General features: G+C 30.5%; 1 protein-coding gene across 2 annotated transcripts in view; it reads right to left on the reverse strand.

Annotated features, from left to right (window-relative positions):
- LOC145274318 (zonadhesin-like) overlaps nt 1-20030 on the reverse strand; it is a 75336-nt gene that overhangs the window by 44875 nt on the left and 10431 nt on the right. The window contains exons 2-5 of one of the 2 annotated variants that reach the window (XM_080127399.1): nt 18488-18526; nt 16705-16728; nt 2955-2978; nt 383-400 (exon numbers count right to left, since the gene is read on the reverse strand). In XM_080127399.1, coding sequence (XP_079983525.1) covers nt 383-400; nt 2955-2978; nt 16705-16728; nt 18488-18526 — 105 coding nt within the window. The remainder of the gene's footprint in view (nt 1-382; nt 401-2954; nt 2979-16704; nt 16729-18487; nt 18527-20030) is intronic. The other variant, XM_080127400.1, reaches the window with a different exon arrangement.

Below are 20030 nucleotides of genomic sequence, written 5' to 3' on the forward strand. Positions count from 1 at the left end.
AACGTGACTTATTCGTACGCTTCCCGTGGCGAGACTGGTTTGAAAACCTTTGTTTCTATCGCCCTAAACGTGACGTCATATCCTATACTCCTATCGTTGGATTGCTGTTTTGTCTAGGAAGTTTGACGTCTTGTCACCTACCTCAGTTCAATTCACGTCATTTGTTTCTGGGTATAATTCTGTTTGCAGATAGGTTATCCTGACATGTACTAATGTGGCCCTTATTAAAATTCACTCGCGCAAACTAAGTCACTACTTACATAAGGTCACTCAAACGTATTTATTTATATAAATCATAATTTGTCGAAATAATGTAATATAATACCTTTTGTGAGTTGATTTGATTTCTAAATAAAAGAATAAATAAGGAAGATCTACTTACATGATTCTGTAAAACCGGCTGAAAAAATAGAATATTTCAATTTAAAAATAATGAGAATAAGTTTATCAATACTATTTATCGGTGCATTTTTTTCAGATCCTCCCACATGTTTTTTTTTCTCAGATCTTCCCACATTTTTTGTGTGTGTTTTCACACTCAGGCATTTTTTTAACATTTGTGATTAAACAGCACCGAATTGATTTTTTGTCTGTTGGTATTTTATATGCATTTGTGCATTTACTATTTTTTTTTTTTGGAATTCAATAAAATAAAAAAAACTTGATTATTGATAAAAATAAAATGCATTGTCAATACAGCTGTGTTCTGCCTTTGTTTCAAATTTGGTTACTGATACTAATGTATATACGAGTGTACGAGTTCCGTCATTTTCACATGAAATAACGACGTACAAAAGCAAATATAAAAAAGATCGAAATAAAACGTCTCTCTCTGGAAAGTTAAGAAACAAAATAAGAAAGTAAACAAAAAAAAACATCGATCAGTACAGAAAGACAACTGGAAAAAAAGATCGAACACGTATGATTACGAAAACTAAGTTGATTATTTATCTCTGAATTAATTTTAAATAACGTGAGATTGTCAGAAGTGACAGGTGCTTTCACCCTTTACGAAAGATAGTTTCAGCCGACTATTTCTTACTTGTGAGGAAGAATACACACAAATAAATACGCATTCATTTTTATTATTGTTTTGACTCTCGAGTATATATGCAACACAGACACAGTTAATCACTCGGGAACCACATCACTCTATAGAAAAACATATAAGGACATTAACTAGTATATACTCGAGAGTCAACATAATGAAAAGAATATTCTCTTTTTTTTTCTATGTCTAAGGTATGATTCTGGAAAGCACTAAGGGTTCCAACTTTCCTTCACACTCTTTCATAAGGGATTATTTTATTGCTAATTATTTAACCCGCCTAACGGGGAATGCCGACAGAGCTGACCAAGCATTTTTTGTGTAGCCACTGCTCTTATTTTAGAATGCTGTCTTTTCAAATCCCACTTTCCTGATCTTGCCACTAATGTTTCCGACGTGTGACTGTCCACCAAAGCCGCAAACATGAAGACATAGGCGCGAGCTTCGCCCTCTTTTTAGATTTGATACCAGAGTCGGGTTGCATGCGTGATGAATACCCTGCCACGTCATCCATCACACCAAATACAATAAAGGCTATAACAAGAGAATATTCTTATAGTTAATTTTACTCTCGAGCATATACCCGACATAGACACAATAAATAAATCGAAAACCACATCACTCTATCTAAAAGCATATACGATATTAACTGATATATACTCGAGAGTCAAAGTAAATAAAATAATATTCTCTTGTCATAGCTCTAGTAATGACTAACTATAAAACCACGGAATAGTCCGTAGTCATCGAACTAATAAGCCAAGTAAGTATCTCACACGTAGTACTATACACTCGCCATGACGATATCATCCAACAAGTTAATTCAGCAAGCAAATCGATATAATTATATCTACAAACAAATAACGTTGTAGCTTACACACAAGGAAGCTGCAAGCCGGAAGTCCTAGACTCGAGCAGAAGAATACATTCGAATATCGCTTACAAGAAAGTCTAATCATTGATCAACTAATGAGCTCGCGTCTACGACTTCCGGTCTGCGGTATTCATGGCGTGTATGAGCGGCGACGTTTTCTGCTTGCAATAATTATTATACATCATCTCACATTTAAAAACACACACACACACACACACACATATATATATATATATATATATATATGTATGTATGTATGTATGCAAGGCCGAAGTGGCGAAAGCTTCGTTTAATTGATGGTCTTAACCAGGACACACAGAGCTGGAAATGCGACACTTGTGAACGAGTGCTTTTGTCAAAAGCTGGCTACGTCGACGATCTTAAGTCGCACAAAAAGCCTGTTCAGGTTAACTTTACACCTATTTTATCCAAACCAAATGATCTGTTTTATATGCAGCAAATTTTTAAGACTACTGCTGGTTCGGGAAGACATGTGACATCCTTCAACCCCCAGGAGGAAGCCAACTCAGTGAAAATTGCTCAATTTGTATATCACATCTGCTTCAAGATGTGAAAATTTGCAGGAGTGCAGAGTCATCTGAGATGGTATGGACGATAAGATTGGGAGAACTAGATGTGACGGCGATCATTTGGAAAGATGCAGCAATCATATATATATATATATATATATATATATATATATATATATCTGTGAAAATATATTTTATTTCCTTATCCTATATACCAATCCTTATTTAAGAAGCTCAATGTAATTACAGGGCAATATAGTGAATGATGAATATAGTGAATACAGTGAATAGTGAATATATGTTTCTATTGCGGCATTTTGAATTATATATATGTGTGTGTGTGGGTTTGATAGTGTTGATATATATGTATATTATATGTGTATGTATGTGTGTGAGTGTGTGTAAGTTTATGTGTGTGTTTGTGGATATATATGTGTGTACGCGTGTATGTGAAAATATATGAATGATATAAACGGCACAGAAAGTAGTCGATATTACTCACTTGAGTCGTCGTGTGTGGTGAACACTGAAAGAAAAAAAAATAGAATATATCAATTGAAATAATTTGAAATAATTTTATTCATATATTTTTTAACATATCGATTCAATTTTTCCAGCTTTTATATTTTTTCCATTAAGTTTTCATCCACTAACTTCGACTAAAATAATGATTTCTCTCCATATTCGTATTTACAAATTCACGTAACGAATATACAAACGCATTGTTCAATTGTAGAATAAGGACACTGTTTTTTTTTTTCAAGAATTTATTTTTTTTGCTTCTTACAGTAAAATTGTTTGTTGGTCTTAAATAATTATATGTATACTAGCTCACCGACCGACGTTACCCGGTCTTACAATGTGCTTAAACATTATATTTTGATTCATGCAGATTACGTATGTATGTATGTATGTATTATTATTATCATTATTATTATTATTATTATTATTATTATTATTATTATTATTATTATTATTATTATTATAGAATCAATCCTCTATTTGCCTTGTGGAGTAAATCGCAAATAAATAAATAAATAAATAAAATATTTATACTGTCGTTCATCAAATTTCGTCTGTGTTTGTTTACAATATCACTTCAGCTGATATTTGGGCTTGAGGATGCCCTGGAAAAAGTCACATCTGATTAATAGTTTTAAAATATGCAAACGAAGAAATGATTTGCGGCGATTTTAAATGGTATATCTTCTCTCATAATAAATTAAACTCATTAATAAGAAAACGAATAAAATAAAATGTTGGGGTACACCCTGGTTTGGACAGATGATCATTCGATAGGTAGTCGAATGCTCTACCACTGAGATATATCTCTAGATGACAATTATAATGCATTTTTAAGAAGGAATGATATGCTGAGATTTCATTAACTTCACTTGGCCGCTGTAATGTAAAATATTTCCCTGTAAAAATTCTTCTTTTGTATCTCTAAGAAGAAAAACAGTATTTTAAGGATAGGGTTTTTCGAGTTTCGATACTTATCGTATAAATTTCTGTACAAACCTTATCGAAGAACACGGCCAGACATGTAAATTACCATTGTGTGAAATGTGTAAAAGATAGACTCAGCCGATTCCGAACCTATAAGGTAGGAACTCACACACGCACAAAAGTGGCTTTTTATAGGATGACAAGATATATCAAAATTAATATTTAATATAAACATTGAAGGTAAGTATGATAATATATCTCACATAACATAGTACTTAATTGTAGAGTGATAAAAAAGAGCGGACATCTATATAATATAATTAGGTGGGGAGGAAAGATTAAATATTAAATTAGAATAGGGAATAGTAGTGGATCATTGTATTATAACTTATACTTTGATAGTAATATTTATTTAGTTTGCTACGTAAGTTAGTATATGGATAGGAAAGATAAATGTGTAATAATCATAATATGTATTCATAATAATCAGATTCCAAATATTGATCTCAAAATAAACTGTATATGTTGAAACAAGTGATCATTATTCGATTGATAAGTGGTTTCAAATAAATGAGCCAAATGTATTAATTGTTAGAATGGATGTTAAAACAATATTATGGTTATAATAAGGTATATCTATTGAATATCTATTAAGATAAACGGTACTCATGCAGAGAGTGATCCATGCTGAAATAATAACGTTATTATATAAAAAGCCATTCTTAACATGAGGAGGGGAGGGTGTTTTGTACCTATTCTGTGCGTTAACCTTACAATTGAATATAAAAAAAAACATCATAAAACTTTAATTAAACGTGGAAATACGATTTAAAAAATAGCGCGGATCACTCTCTGCATCAGCACCAGATAAACTATATATCTTTTAATATATATATATATATATATATATATATATATATATATATATATATATATATATATATATATATATATTATCTAAACGTCTATAAATTCATTTCGGAATTATAAGTTAAATTTAAGGTGGAAAATATTTTTTTTAAATAACAAATAATAAAAAAAATGATTTGGCTAAAATCCAAATATAAAGTTTCGTATGGAGTCGAATACACTATATATGAATACAGTGAATAGTGAATATATGTTTCTATTGCGGCATTTTGAATTATATATATGTGTGTGTATGAGCGGCGACGTTTTCTGCTTGCAAAAATTATTATACATCGTCTCACATTAAAAACACACACACACACACACACACACACACACACACACACACACACATATATATATATATATATATATATATATATATATATATATATATTTGGCTAAAATCCAAAAAACTGACAGAGGAGTTGGTAGGCAATTTTTTAAAAACAGATATATATATATAAATATATATATATATTTATTTACCAGTGGTGAAAAAAAAACCGGACTAAAGTGCTCAATGTGTAGTCAGAGCAGTATATAGGAAATTTATTACTGTGAGTCCAGAATGAGTTTACAAATTGTTTCAACTAGAGGAAAATCCTCAAAGAGAGGAAAAATCCAACTAGCATCATCAGAATTCATAGATGGACTAAGTTATAAAGTCAAATAAAAATGGAAAGATCGTAGATAAAGGGGAGTTAGAAAAGAAGGGGGAGTGGTGGGGAGAGGACGTTGGAGTTTAAAGTAGTAGGAGTGTATTAAAAAAAGAGAGGGTTTTATAATTAAATATTAATTATGTGTAAATTCTTATATACGTGTTTTTTAACGGTTTAAACTTAAAAGACGCTACTTTTGTTGATAACGGCATAAGTAACAGTTAATTTAAAGGATCACCATGGAACCCCAAACACATTATTAAACATATCCCTAAATCAATAGAAAAAAGGCTTAGCACAAACTCATCTAACTCCAGCATTTTTAACCTACACAAACCCTTCTTTGAAAATGCTTTAAAGGAATCTGGATATTCCAACCCTAATATTACATACTTGGACCCTAATAAACCCAACAATACAAATAGGAATAACAGATCCCGCAAAGTCCTCTGGTTTAACCCTCCCTATAATAATATGATAAAAACTAAATTAGGTAAAAAATTCTTCATGCTTCTTAATCACCACTTCCCCCCTAGTAATATTCTACATAAAATTTTTTTAATAAGAACACTATTAAGCTTAGCTACAGTTGCACAAATAATCTAGAAAATAAAATTAAAAAACACAACAATAAAATACTAAATAACCACAACTATAATAACAATGGTCAAAATAACTGTAACTGCCTTAACAAACCCCAATGCCCGCTCCAGCAAAATTGTCTCTCAACAAATGTGGTTTACAAAGCAACTATTGCCCCTGCTGAAGACCCACAAAACAAAAAATTTTACATTGGCCTCTCAAGCACCACGTTCAAAGACAGATTTAGAGTGCATAAATGCTCCCTAAATAACCCCAACCACCCAAATAGTACTTCATTAACTAACCACTATCTACTACTTACCCGAAACAACCTCACCCCAATTATTAGCTGGGAAATTCTTAATAGAGCTAGTACCTGTAAATCACTAAACTCCCCATGTTATTTATGCTTAACTGAAAAATTACTGATTACTAATTTTAGAGATAGAGATAAACTTCTAAATAAAAAAACTGAAACCTCACTTAATTGTAAACATTATAAATCCCACCTCTTAAGCAACTTCTCACCCTTCTAATAATAACTATAACCCACCTCTAAAATCTAACACTAACGAATTACACACACCCTATTTACAACCTAAACTATATAGTCCCCCATTCATTTTAAAAGAACCCCTCCACAGAACCCCCACCTATTTATCCCACCATTTTTTAGCTACATCTCTCTTTACCAAACTCATTTTTGTACCCCCCCCCCTTTGCCTTAATCACTCCTTATGTCATTATTTAAAGGTTATCGCCCCATAGTCTCTTATTGGCTATTTCCATAATTAGGTCTCGATTTCTATTATTTCAATTACGTACTTATCACAATTGGTATCCTTCGACTTGCCTCTCGGTCTATTATCTGCTTGTTAACAACTAATCATTTACTTACCTTCTATTTTAATTAATTATTTAATTTACCATCTACATATAACATATATAATACGCTTTTCTCTTATATTTACCTCTTACTAATTCTTTCAATAATAATTATCATATTTTTTAACACGAAGCTTATTTACATATTTTTCGTATTTGTGTTTGTACATATACTCAAGCACATGCTCCTCCCCCATTGATGTGTGTATTTTTTACATGTGTACTCATGTGTATGTATTTGTGTGTTTTTGTTATCTACTTACTATCTACATTTTATTAATAATTATATTAATTTTTATTATTTAATTAACTTACTGATATCCTTAGTTTTTTTACTTTATTAAATAAACCTATAACGTATAATTCACCTATTTACCCTTCTATTTCTCATTTCTTTCTTTCAACTTAACGCCCGACAATTCAAAAAACTATAAATAATAAATTAAAAACAAAAAATTAATTTTTTCAATCTCTCCCTGCCCAGCTAATTTATATATATATATATGTATATATATGTGCACATATATATATATATATGTGTGTGTGCGTGTGTATGTGTGTGTGTTTGTATATGTATGTATATGTGTGTGTATGTATGTATTTATATGTGTGTATATATATATGTGTGTGTGTATATGTATGTATATATATGTATTTGTGTTTGTGCGTATCTTCTACATGTGTGTATATGTATGTGTTTTTTATATATATTTGTATTTGGTTACGTATCTTCTACATGTATATTTGTGTGTGTGTTTTTCTGTGTGTATGTGTTTTATTCACTTATTATAAATATCTCCCTAATAATTTTATGAATTTTATTATTTGATTAACTTACTGATATTCTTACCTATTTCTATATTAGTAAAATAAACTTGTAACTTATAATTCATTAATTTATATTTTTCTCTTTCTCTCTTTCCTTCAACTACAACGCCTGAAAATTTAAAAATTATTTATAAAATATTTTTCAACCCCCCCCTCCCAGCTAATTTATATTTATATGTATATATATGTATGTATATGTATATATATATGTATGTGTAAGTGTTTGCATCTGTATGTGTATTTGCATATATGTTTATATATGTATATATGCGTGTATTTTTACGTATCTGTGTATGTGTACATATATATATATGTGTTTGTATATGTATGTTTGTGTATATATGTATATGTATATATATATATATATATATATATATATATATATATATATGTATGTGTGATCACGCATGTGCTTTTCCCCCATTTACGTATGTGCATTTGCTGTACATATTTATGCGTGTGCTTATATTTGTGTGTTACTTATTAAAAATGTTCTTTTTTTTCTATTATTTAAGTTACTTACTTAAGCTTTCACCTATTTAATTTTATTTCACTAAAATAAACCTGTAACGTATAATTTCTACCTGCCCGGCTAATTTATTTATATATATATTATATTTAATTATATATATCATTACACTATCAAAATAAACCTGTAAAGTATAATTCATTAACTTATTTTTCCTTTTCTTTTTCTTTCCATTTTATAAACAATAAATATCTTTCAATCTCTCCCCGCCCGGCTAAATTACTTTACACCCCATTTTCAACCCGTTCCTTCACCTATTTTATTTTATTTTATTAAAATAAACCTGTAACGTATCATTTCTACCTGCCCGGCTAATTTATTTATTATATTTAATTATATATATCATTACACTATTAAAATAAACCTGTAAAGTATAATTCATTAACTTATTTTTCCTTTTCTTTTTCTTTCCATTTTATAAACAATAAATATCTTTCAATCTCTCCCCGCCCGGCTAAATTACTTTACACCCCATTTTCAACCCGTTCCTTCACCTATTTTATTTTATTTTATTAAAATAAACCTGTAACGTATTATTTCTACCTGCCCGGCTAATTTATTTATTATATTTAATTATATATATCATTACACTATTAAAATAAACCTGTAAAGTATAATTCATTAACTTATTTTTCCTTTTCTTTTTCTTTCCATTTTATAAACAATAAATATCTTTCAATCTCTCCCCGCCCGGCTAAATTACTTTAAACCCCATTTTCAACCCGTTCCTTCACTAACATTAACTCTCCAACCTGTTGCCATGGTGATCCTTTAAATTAACTGTTACTTATGCCGTTATCAACAAAAGTAGCGTCTTTTAAGTTTAAACCGTTAAAAAACACGTATATAAGAATTTACACATAATTAATATTTAATTATAAAACCCTCTCTTTTTTTAATACACTCCTACTACTTTAAACTCCAACGTCCTCTCCCCACCACTCCCCCTTCTTTTCTAACTCCCCTTTATCTACGATCTTTCCATTTTTATTTGACTTTATAACTTAGTCCATCTATGAATTCTGATGATGCTAGTTGGATTTTTCTTCTCTTTGAGGATTTTCCTCTAATTGAAACAATTTGTAAACTCATTCTGGACTCACAGTAATAAATTTCCTATATATATATATATATATATATATATATATATATACGCATAGATACATACATACAGAAAGAGGTTTGTATTTGCTGTAAACTTTTTACGCAGATATTAAGCAAGTATAAATCATGTAGAATATCTGCATGAATATACACGTAATGATAATCCTATAAGAAAACCGAAAAAAAATAACAGGAAAGTAATTAAAATGAATATTTAAAAGAATATACAAATTAGCTATATCTTTGAATATATAAAAAAAGTTGTATTTTCTTTTAAAATAGATAAAAAAAGAGTTTCAATATAAATATCAATACACAAAGAAAATATATAGGAGTATATATATATATATATATATATATATATATATATATATATATATATATATATATATATATATATGAATTTTGGAAAACTCGTACCCGGAAATCTCGAACCCGGAAAACTCGTCCCGTTTTAATAAGTAGAAAAACTTGTTCCATATCGAATAAATATCGATTGAAAACACATTTTATGACCGTTCTTGAAGGAGATATTGTTTTTAAAAGAGACTATACCCCACATGATATTAAAAAATATATGTGTTACTTGTTTACTGTTAGTTGCTTCACTTATTTTAAAGCGTTTATTCTGTTCAAAAACGAGACTACAGACTGCATACTATTTAAAAAAATATTTATACTTATTTACTGTTGTTTTTGAAAGGGCAAAATTGATTTTTCTACCTAGCTGGCTAAGTTGTTAGTGGTTCAATTTCTTTTGAAGCGTTTATTGAGTAAAAAAAAAAATTGCGTCGAGTTCTACGTGAGAACAAAAAATAATGTCAGATATGAGGGCATCACATCTAACGGGTCTTGATAATCGCTTAAAAATAGAAAATTAAAGAAAATACTGTGGTACAGATCAGTTTAAAACGACACCCCCTCCAAAAGAAAATAAATTTGTATACTTTGGATAATGTCCAAGATCACTGCTCCGATAAAATCAAGTTACTGGAAGTGGATACGGTTGATTATGTAACAAAATCGAACGGAAGACACGAAAAACAAAATCATATATTTATATAAAAAATACTTTATTTTCTTAAAATTTCTTGTGTTATTACGAAACAAACAAAAAAGAGAAACACCTCTTGTATTATCAAATAATCAAACTAATATTTTATTTATAAAGATTTATTTTGTTTTAACACTTTTTGTGTTCACGAAATAACAAAAATCACTTATGCATTATGCGAACGGCGACCATTTTTTCTTGGATCGTTTTACTAAACTGTCGACAGGTGGCGCTTCTCGGTCAAACATTAGGGTTTTTATTACTATGCACATAGAGTCGAAAATTTGTCAAAAAACAAATATATAACAAATAAATGCTATCAAAGGCAAGATAAGTTACTTTTCCACTTAACTGGATAATTTTTTTAGTGTTTTTTGGTAATAAGGTATCTTCACCTGTGCAAGGTCCTGTTAAGGTTGTTGTTTCTATGATATTGTTTGTTGATTTTTTTATACTGCAAGCCATGTGCCATTGCAAAGCTTGAATTGGTTTATAATTCACAGCATGATAATTAGTACACCAATTTCAGTTGCAGTATATGCGGAGGCATCCCTGGGAAATCTAGCTGTTGGATAATTAACAACATTATTGGCTTCCACAACAGTGTCGATGGATGTGTATGTGACACTTGGAATTTTACGTTGAATAATAGCGTTAAGTGCATCGACGTCTTTGTATTGAGCTGCATGAATAGCTCATTTACTCAGTAAAGTGGAAGTCGTATAATTAATTTGAATATCTGGGAAAAAACCCTTTTAACCAATTCTTCTTTTGATGTAATAAGATTACAGAAGTTAAAAGCCTTAACTCGGATCAGCCAGCATTTCCCACAAGTGATGCAAAATTTTCTGTGCGGATCAAGCAGTCTGCAACTGGATATAAATATTTTGAGTTAAGTCTAATGTCTTCACATGGCACTAAAAAGGTAGAGTATTTGAGGGAAGCATTTATTTCATCTGCAGGTGTTGATTGACGAATTACAGATAGCATTTGTCTGAAATCTCCTGTAAGCAATATTACTGTATTTCCAAATGGTCTGCCATTGCCATGCAAATCTTGCAACGATCGACCAAGAGCCTCAAGTGATTATTTGCCTACCGTTGTGCATTCATCCCAAACAATAAGTTAGCATTTCTGCAATATTTTCCCCACACTGGATCGTTTGGAGATGTTGAACATGAGATTTTTGTAAAATTGAATGTTTATTAGTAGTTTCAAAGTAGAATAAGTAGTTCTACTTGATAGCAAGATCGCAGGTATACCACATGCAGCAATATATCCTATCCTTACATCATCAACGCTCTGATCCCCAGCTGGCATCAATTGTGATGGATGGTTCTCGTCTGGGTGAGGCCCCGCGTTTTGACAAGCTTCTGGGTTTGACCATTACTCCTGATCTGAAATGGAACACGTTCATCAAGTCTGTTGCCAAGGTCGCTGGAAAGATGGTGGGATCCTTCTACCGCTCCAGAAGATATATCACTACTGATGCAATTCTCTATCTATATAAAAGCCAAGTACGTCCAAGGATGGAATACTGTTGCTATATCTGGGAAGGAGCTGCTAAAAACAGCCTATCCTGCCTTGACATAGTAAAAAATAGACTTCGTGGCTTAGTGGGGATGCCCTTTTCTCTACCCACAGAAGAGACGTTGCGAGCCTATCCTTGTTTTATCGTTATTTTCATGGCAGGTGCTCGTCTGAACTCCAATCTCTGGTCCCCCCTTGCCAATATTTCACGAAAAACACCCGTCTAGCTGAATCTACTGTGAAAAATTTCCCCCACTCTTTATCTGTGCCTAAATCAAAACGCCGATTCCATGAACAAAGCTTCTTTCTTAGAACTGCACGCCTGTGGAACTCTGTTCCATCTGCCTGCTTCCCTCCGGACTACAACTTGGATGTCTTTAAGTCCAATGTTTACAAATTCCTAATGAACCGCCCCCTTAATTACACACTTCATCAAATCTCCACACTAACGTAATGTACTTGTCATAACCCTTATCCCTGAGTGGCTGCCGAGCCTTGATAAGTGGTGATCACTGTGTAAAAAAATGTCTATGCCATTTTGTCACTGAATGGCTGCCAAAATCAAGTTAATTAGAAAGGTTTTACCAGTTACTCCTGGTGCTGTTCAATGTAGCAGTAATTTCAAAATTACTTCTATTCTCACAATAAGTAAATTAGGTGACTAAAATAAGATTTATTCATTTTTGACAATGCCTTATTCACTGTAATTAATTGAAGAGACTACAATAGGATGAGCGATTAGAGATTGACAGATAGACAGGATATATATAGATAGAAACAGACAAAGTGAGAGGGAAATTCAGAAAGAGAAGGAGATAGAGGGAGATAGAGGGAGAGTTAGAAACAGAGAGGGAGCGAGACAGAGGAAAGGAGAGAAGAGAAAGATAGAGGGAATTAGAGAGAGAAAGTGGCGGAAAGAGAGATGGAGATGTTGATATATATATATATATATATAGAGAGAGAGAGAGATGGGGAGAGATGGAGTGAGAGTTATTAAGAGAGGAAGAGAGGGGGAGAGAAACAGAGGGTGAAGTACACTTCTCCGTTTTTTTCCTCGATCAGTAGAGGAGAAATCCTTCGAGACTGGGGCCATTTTACTTTTGTTACTATCCAAATAACTTATTTTTCGGAAGCTAGATTTTCCACAAATTAGAAACCGACTGGGTTATCTTTACTTTCACCTAACAATTTAATTAACATAAAAATATTTTAAAAACTGAATTTAACGTGTAAATACTAATTTTAAAAATATCACGGTAACGTAAGTGCATAAGCACCACTTTATCTTCAATATTTATTTTCCAAAGACTGATTGAATGAATTAAACTTTAAGTGTTGTGTAATTATTTTCTCAGCGTTCGACTTTCACTGGCGCATAACGTCAACAGCCGGATAAAGTCGATCGTTACCGAGGAAATAATAACAACGCTTTGTAAAAGAAAAAGTAAAGTAAAATTTTAAATAAAAAACTCAAAAAACAAAAAACCTAATAGTCATTTGTATTTCTTAATAAATGTTTGTAGAAAATAACATGTTTTTTTTGTCACAAAAATAAAGTTTTAGCATCTTTTGCAATAAATAATAGCAACTTCGGTAATTTTTACGACTTACCACAGCAAACACCCCAGCAAACACCTCAACCTCCTCATGTTAAAAACGACTTTAGGAATACACCCTACCTTCCCATGTTAAGAACGGCTTTCGAGGTTTTGGGTGTATATATATATATATATATATATATATATATATATATATATATATATATATATATATGTATGTGTGTGTGTGTGTGTGTATGTTTGTGTGTAAATATATTATATATATATATATATATATATACATATATATATATATACATATATATTGCCGATCCCCGGCGAGTATTTTTTTCTTCGTTATGTTGTTATGCCCAGGAGGAACACGCCTACACCGATCGAATTATTTGTTTGTTTCTTTCTTTCTTCTCTGGATGCCATATTCCTGAGAAAACCGAGACACAAACTGAGTTATCAAATTCTACATTTTTAAGCATTTTTCCTTTGGTTTCTCTATTTTTTCTACTATTCCCCTCTTTGCCTGTCTATCCTTTTCCCTTTTCCTTATAGTTCATTAAATGCATAAGTACAAACAATTTTTTTTTACTCATGTTTTGTTTATTAAATTTACAATTTCGCTGTTACTCTTTTAACGATTAAAAAAAAAGTTTGTTTTATACGCATGTGTAGTCAGAATCGTTAATTTTTCGTTATTTCAAAATTGTCGAACGAAAAAAAAACGAAGTCAAATAATAGTTTTTTTTTAATTTTATAATATTTTTTACTTTTTAGCATTTATAAACACAGTTAGATGAGAAACAGTCACTGTTATAAAATTTCACGGACAACGGAGGTGTAAATTTCTAGTTTATCGATTTGTAATAATCCAGACATTTGATTTTTATACATACAGATATATTAAATTGTATACTTAATTTTTAATCTAGATGTTATAACTATATTTATTTATATATTAAATTGTGTATGGTGTTGGTTTTTATCCTCTTCTGAAGAGATGCATTTGACTTCGAAATACCATGTTCTAAAAATTATTTCCGCTTTTATTACCTTTCCTTATTGCCTGATGTTAAAATAAAGTTATTTTCTTTCATCTTTCAGTTAGCATCTTTTATATATATATTAGCATGGATACCCGGCGTTGCCTGGGTTGACATGAAGTTCCGTTTGGAACACACCTGTATCCAAATCATTTTCAGCATGGGCAACGTAGATACCCCCGCAAGAATTCCAAAAATAAAAGAACGGATAAAAATATGTAAATGTAATCGCCCCAAAACAGAAGAAGTACGAGATACCCTCTCCATCAGATATGTCGGCAGAAGGGATAGAAAGAGAAGAAACTATTCTCCGGTTAATGAGCACTGGAAAGACCCCCGCAAAAATAATTAACTAAAAATAAATCATTACATTTGTTTCAATAAAAAAAAAATAGCAGCGAATACCCGTGCGATCTCAAAAAAAAAAAATGCCAAGGCTCGAATCTGGACGGGAATGAAGGATAAAAGGTAACTTGAAACAGTTTTGCCCATTGTCCTAAGAAACTCACGATTTTGTGAACCTAAAACAAATAACGTTTATAAACATTAACGCGTCCGTTTTTTTTAATTTTGTAAAAGCCCTTTTCCACTGTTTTTTTTTTGTGAATAAAGGACATTTTCGATTTGTTTTTTTTTTTCAGGGGAGGGGGGGGCTTTTTGTTTTTAAAAGTGTGTGCTTCGAATTCAAACTTAGTTAGTTAGAAACATAAAATGATGAAAAATTTAATTTAGTTGTTTTTTGAATTAATTTTTGTAGATCATCATTTTTAGGGGATAAACGACGTTCAGTCACGTCGTAAAAATTATTACAGAATCTTTGACTGCTTCGAATTCAAACTTAAGTTTGAATTCGAAGCAGTCAAAGATTAAAGTTTGAATTCGAAGCAGTCAAAGATTCTGTAATAATTTTTACAACGTGACCGAACGTCGTTTATCCCCTAAAAAATTATGATCTACAAAAATTAATTCCAAAAACAACTAAATTAAATTTTTCATCATTTTATGTTTCTAATGTAATCCTCCTTGCACCCCATATTTTGGGGTTCGTTTTGTTTATGAAATTGTCAGTTGAAAGTACAGAATATGCTAATAAAAAGTAATTAAATTTATCGTTATGTTATGTTTCAAATGTAATTCCCTCCCCCCCACAAAAATAAATTGTATTGCCATGTTTTACCGCTTCCCTCGATCCCCAAACTTGAAAAATGCTAGAGGTTACATGTTTCGTTGAACGCTTGGAAGCCAAAAAGTGGGTGCTATATTTAACGTTAAATTTATATACAAAAGTGATTTCCAACTCTAACATGTTATTTTTTTTTTCTAAATTTCTTTTTTCATATTATTTATAAAGGCTGTTTTAACGTATTAGGAAACAAAGTAGATCTTCATTTTTTAGGGGTTATGCTGGGTCCTGTCGCAAAAATTATACCTTTTTTTAATTAGAAAGTTAAGTTTGTCATCGATGAGATTAACGTGAAAAAAGAAAAAAGAAAATAATTGTGGAATTCGGAGGGGGTGGCAGTGGATCTTTTTTTCTTCTTTTTTTTAGGCGCTGGGTCACATCGTAAAAATTTACCGATTTTTGTATAAAGAATAATGAAAACAAACAAAGGAAAACTTTTCATTTTGTTCGTAAGTGTTTTTTTTTATTGAATATTAAAAAACAGCTAATAAAAGCCAAACATTTTTCTATCTACACGGAACTATTTTTTCAAGCTAGAACTTTATTGAGATTACCAATATATTTTATTTGATGAATAGTTTGTTTGTTTATGTTCCGAATTTCTAGGGGCAAATAACTCTAAAAAAGGTTTTTTTAAAAATGGATGTTGGAATAATAATTCCAATTAAATTAAATTAAATATGTTATTAATATAATTGCTGTTTAAAGTTTATTAAATAGCAATTTTAAATAGAACACTTAAAACAAAACATCAACTACGATACCGCTATTTGATAAAATCAATTTTTTCTTAATATAATATGCAAATGTGATGGTCTTGTATATTTTGCAAGAATCATACTATATATAGAAAAAATGAAAGGGTGAAGTAGGGAACCTTTAATCAAGTTGTAAACAAACAAACAAACAAACAAAAAGAGAGAGAAATAAATCATATTACTCACTAGACTCTTCCGGTGTATTGAACGCTGAAAATAGAAAATTTCGATTTAATAATTATCCATAATATATAACTTTATTGACATTTTCTTTTTACAATTAAAAAAAAAATTAACAATCTTTTTACAAATGCAAATAAAATTATATTTTTTATATACAGAGACTTTGTAAGTGATAAGAAACGAGGTTATTTATTGTTCTCAATAAAAGAAAAGCAATATACAATTGTATTACTACAAATAAGTTTACATTGTCGTAATACTTGACATGCTAATGTTTCGGACAAATCGTCAGTTAAAACAAGTTCTCATCAGCCGACCTAATAAATAGTTGCTTCTCACCAAAAAAAAAAAAACGATCGAGTACCAGAAAACTACTCCATAAATTCGTACGTCCTCTTTACGCTTCTCATTTTTATACATACATCAATGCCTATAGTCATTTTTATACCCTTCATAAATACTGTAAAATTATTATTATATAGAGTGGCGCCCAAAAGTTGTTGTTCGGCCATATTTTTCTCGAGCGCTTTCTATCGGTGCATCCGATTATCATCAGTTTTCTTTTCCTTTTTCCTTTGAGGCTTGGTGTATTAATAGTTTTTTTTTAATTAGCTATAAAGATGGGTACAGGAGGGTTGGGGGCGAATCATTTTTTTTTAAATTTTATTTTTAGTTTCGATTTTCCTATTTTATTGTTTATTAATTTATTTTCATGTTAGTTATTAAATACTGTTAGTATATTTGTCCCGGTGTAAAATTACCGCTCGGCAAATGGAAAAGATATCCAGAAAGATCGGAAAAAAGGAATAAATCTGTCGTGTTGTGTGTGTATATATATATATATATATATATATATATATATATATATATATATACTTAATTTACTCACATAAATTTATATACGAAAGTATAGATTTATGCGTAAACTTTAAGTATTTACTTCAAAAGTGCTCAATACGTAGGTAGAGCTAGTTAGTAAGTTATAAAATATATATGGCGATTAAGCTACACTGAATATTCGGCGTTTCAATCTCAATAGAAGAGGAGCATATAAAAACGATAAACAACCACAGAATTCGCGCATAAGGCTGAAGAGTCCTAGAATGAATGAAACGCCGAATATCCAGTGTAGCTTAATCGCCATATACATTTTATAACTTACTATATATATATATATATATATATATATATATATATATATATATATATATATATATATATATATATCTTATCTAAGATAATAGTAAGAAGATATATCTTGGAGCAACGGGTGCATCTTTAAGGAAAGATTCAGAAACCATGTTGCATCCTTCAAAAATGAACCGGACAATGAGACTAATAGGGAAGGTGATGCTGATAAAAGGGGCGATGGAACTAAAACTTATATTAGAAATAAAAGAAGGAACCCAACTGCATTACGTGATTGGGTTAAGGGATAATATAAAAACAAAAAAGAGTTTGAATTCAAATGGTCAATCGTAGATAAAGGTAGAAAGTATAAACCTGGTAAATCAAAAAGATGCAGTTTATGTTTACGGGAAGCATACTAAATAGTGAATTCTAAACAAAAGGCTGGATGCTCTACAACGATGTCTTCGTAGGAATAGATTTTTGCTATCACGTCTAAAACCTAGCTGAAATTTTTTTTTTTTTTTAATCCACAAAATATATTAAAGGTTACATGTAAATATAAAGCGAGAATTTACAGAGAAGGGGATGGATAAAGAGAGAGAGAGAGATAGAGAGAGAGAGAGAGAGAAAGAGTGAGAGAGAGTACTATACTTACGTAATAGACATGATGCAAACGGAATAACCAACGCGAGAACTGAAAGAAGAAAAGTAATTTTAGAGTTCAATTATATAAAATATTCAATTCATTGAATAATACAATTCATCTTCAGTGTTTAACATGTCACGTAATTCTTATTGAATAAAACGCTTTTTGAATGAGTTTTATATTCTTTACATACGTACAAACGGCGTTCCAAAATTAATGCTTCCTATTTTTTTTATTTCCTCCCAAATGGATCATAGACCTTAAACTATATCCGATGGTGAGGTCCCAGCTTGCGGGCTTTGGGGAGTGTGGAGCCACCCTTTAATTACCATTGCTCCCAGGTCCAATCTGACCCGGAGTGGTAGTACCTGTTAGGGTCCCAACTATGGGTTAAATAGAAACTGATATGAAAACAACACATATAGTCTATTAAAAAATTTTCTTCAAAATCTTTGGATTCGGCATTAAATAACCCGAAAAGGGTTGATATGCCGTAAAACAAAGACAACTAACCAACCAACATAGAGGTTGCAGATTGCATTGTTATGATCATTGAACTTATGCATCCTGACCTGAAAGTTTCATTTCTCTGTTGCAGATATTAACAGTGCGAGATACTAAGAAAGACACTCCTGTCATGGACGTGCGTCAGAAGTAAAAAATACGTTATTGAATTCCTAGCCAAAGAGCATTGAGAGATGATGATTATCTAGAAAAAAAGTTTGGTACAACTGCCGTCTTCGTAGCTCTTCAACTTTTTAAATAAAAAAAAAGGTAGAGTATTTCCGTTTTCGAACGACTCTCGTATATATATATATATATATATATATATATATATATATATATATATATATATATATAAGGTGTTAAAATTAATCATCTAAATTAATATCAATTTATTTATTGCGGACTATTATTCTCATTTTTTATTAGTTGTCAACAATGAATTCCAATTAAAATAATATATATACCATTTGTAAAACAACAACTAATAAAGATGAGAGTCCGCAATAAATAAATTAATATAAGTAATACTCATCTCAATAATGAATTCCAATTAAAATAATATATCTATATATTAATACGGTAGCGTGTGTGTTCTTTTGTGTGTAACGCTTACATCTTTTCTTCCGAGTTGCTGTCGTTTTTGACCTTCCATTTCTTGTAATAAATAATTTTACCAAGAATTCTTGGCTTTAGATATACATATGTACATATATGTTTTTTCTTTATAAGTTTTGCTTTAGAGTCCAGCTGAGGTATAAGAGTTATTTTAATATACTTTTTATTTTTGAAATCACAAATTTATAATGTATAAAACAATCGATAGAAACATTTACTATAATAATATATACAAAATCTACATCAATCAAAATATATATAAAGCGTATTTTACAACCGGGCTATGCTGGACGTCCCGGCTAGCTTAGATAAATACATATGCAGTTTTAACAAAATAGCTACAATATATATATATATATATATATATATATATATATATATATATATATATATATATATATATATATATATATATATATATATATATCAG

The sequence above is a fragment of the Euprymna scolopes genome, unplaced genomic scaffold (assembly GCF_053919585.1).
Source record: "Euprymna scolopes isolate OS-2025 unplaced genomic scaffold, ASM5391958v1 sca35, whole genome shotgun sequence".
NCBI classification, from domain to species: domain Eukaryota; kingdom Metazoa; phylum Mollusca; class Cephalopoda; order Sepiida; family Sepiolidae; genus Euprymna; species Euprymna scolopes.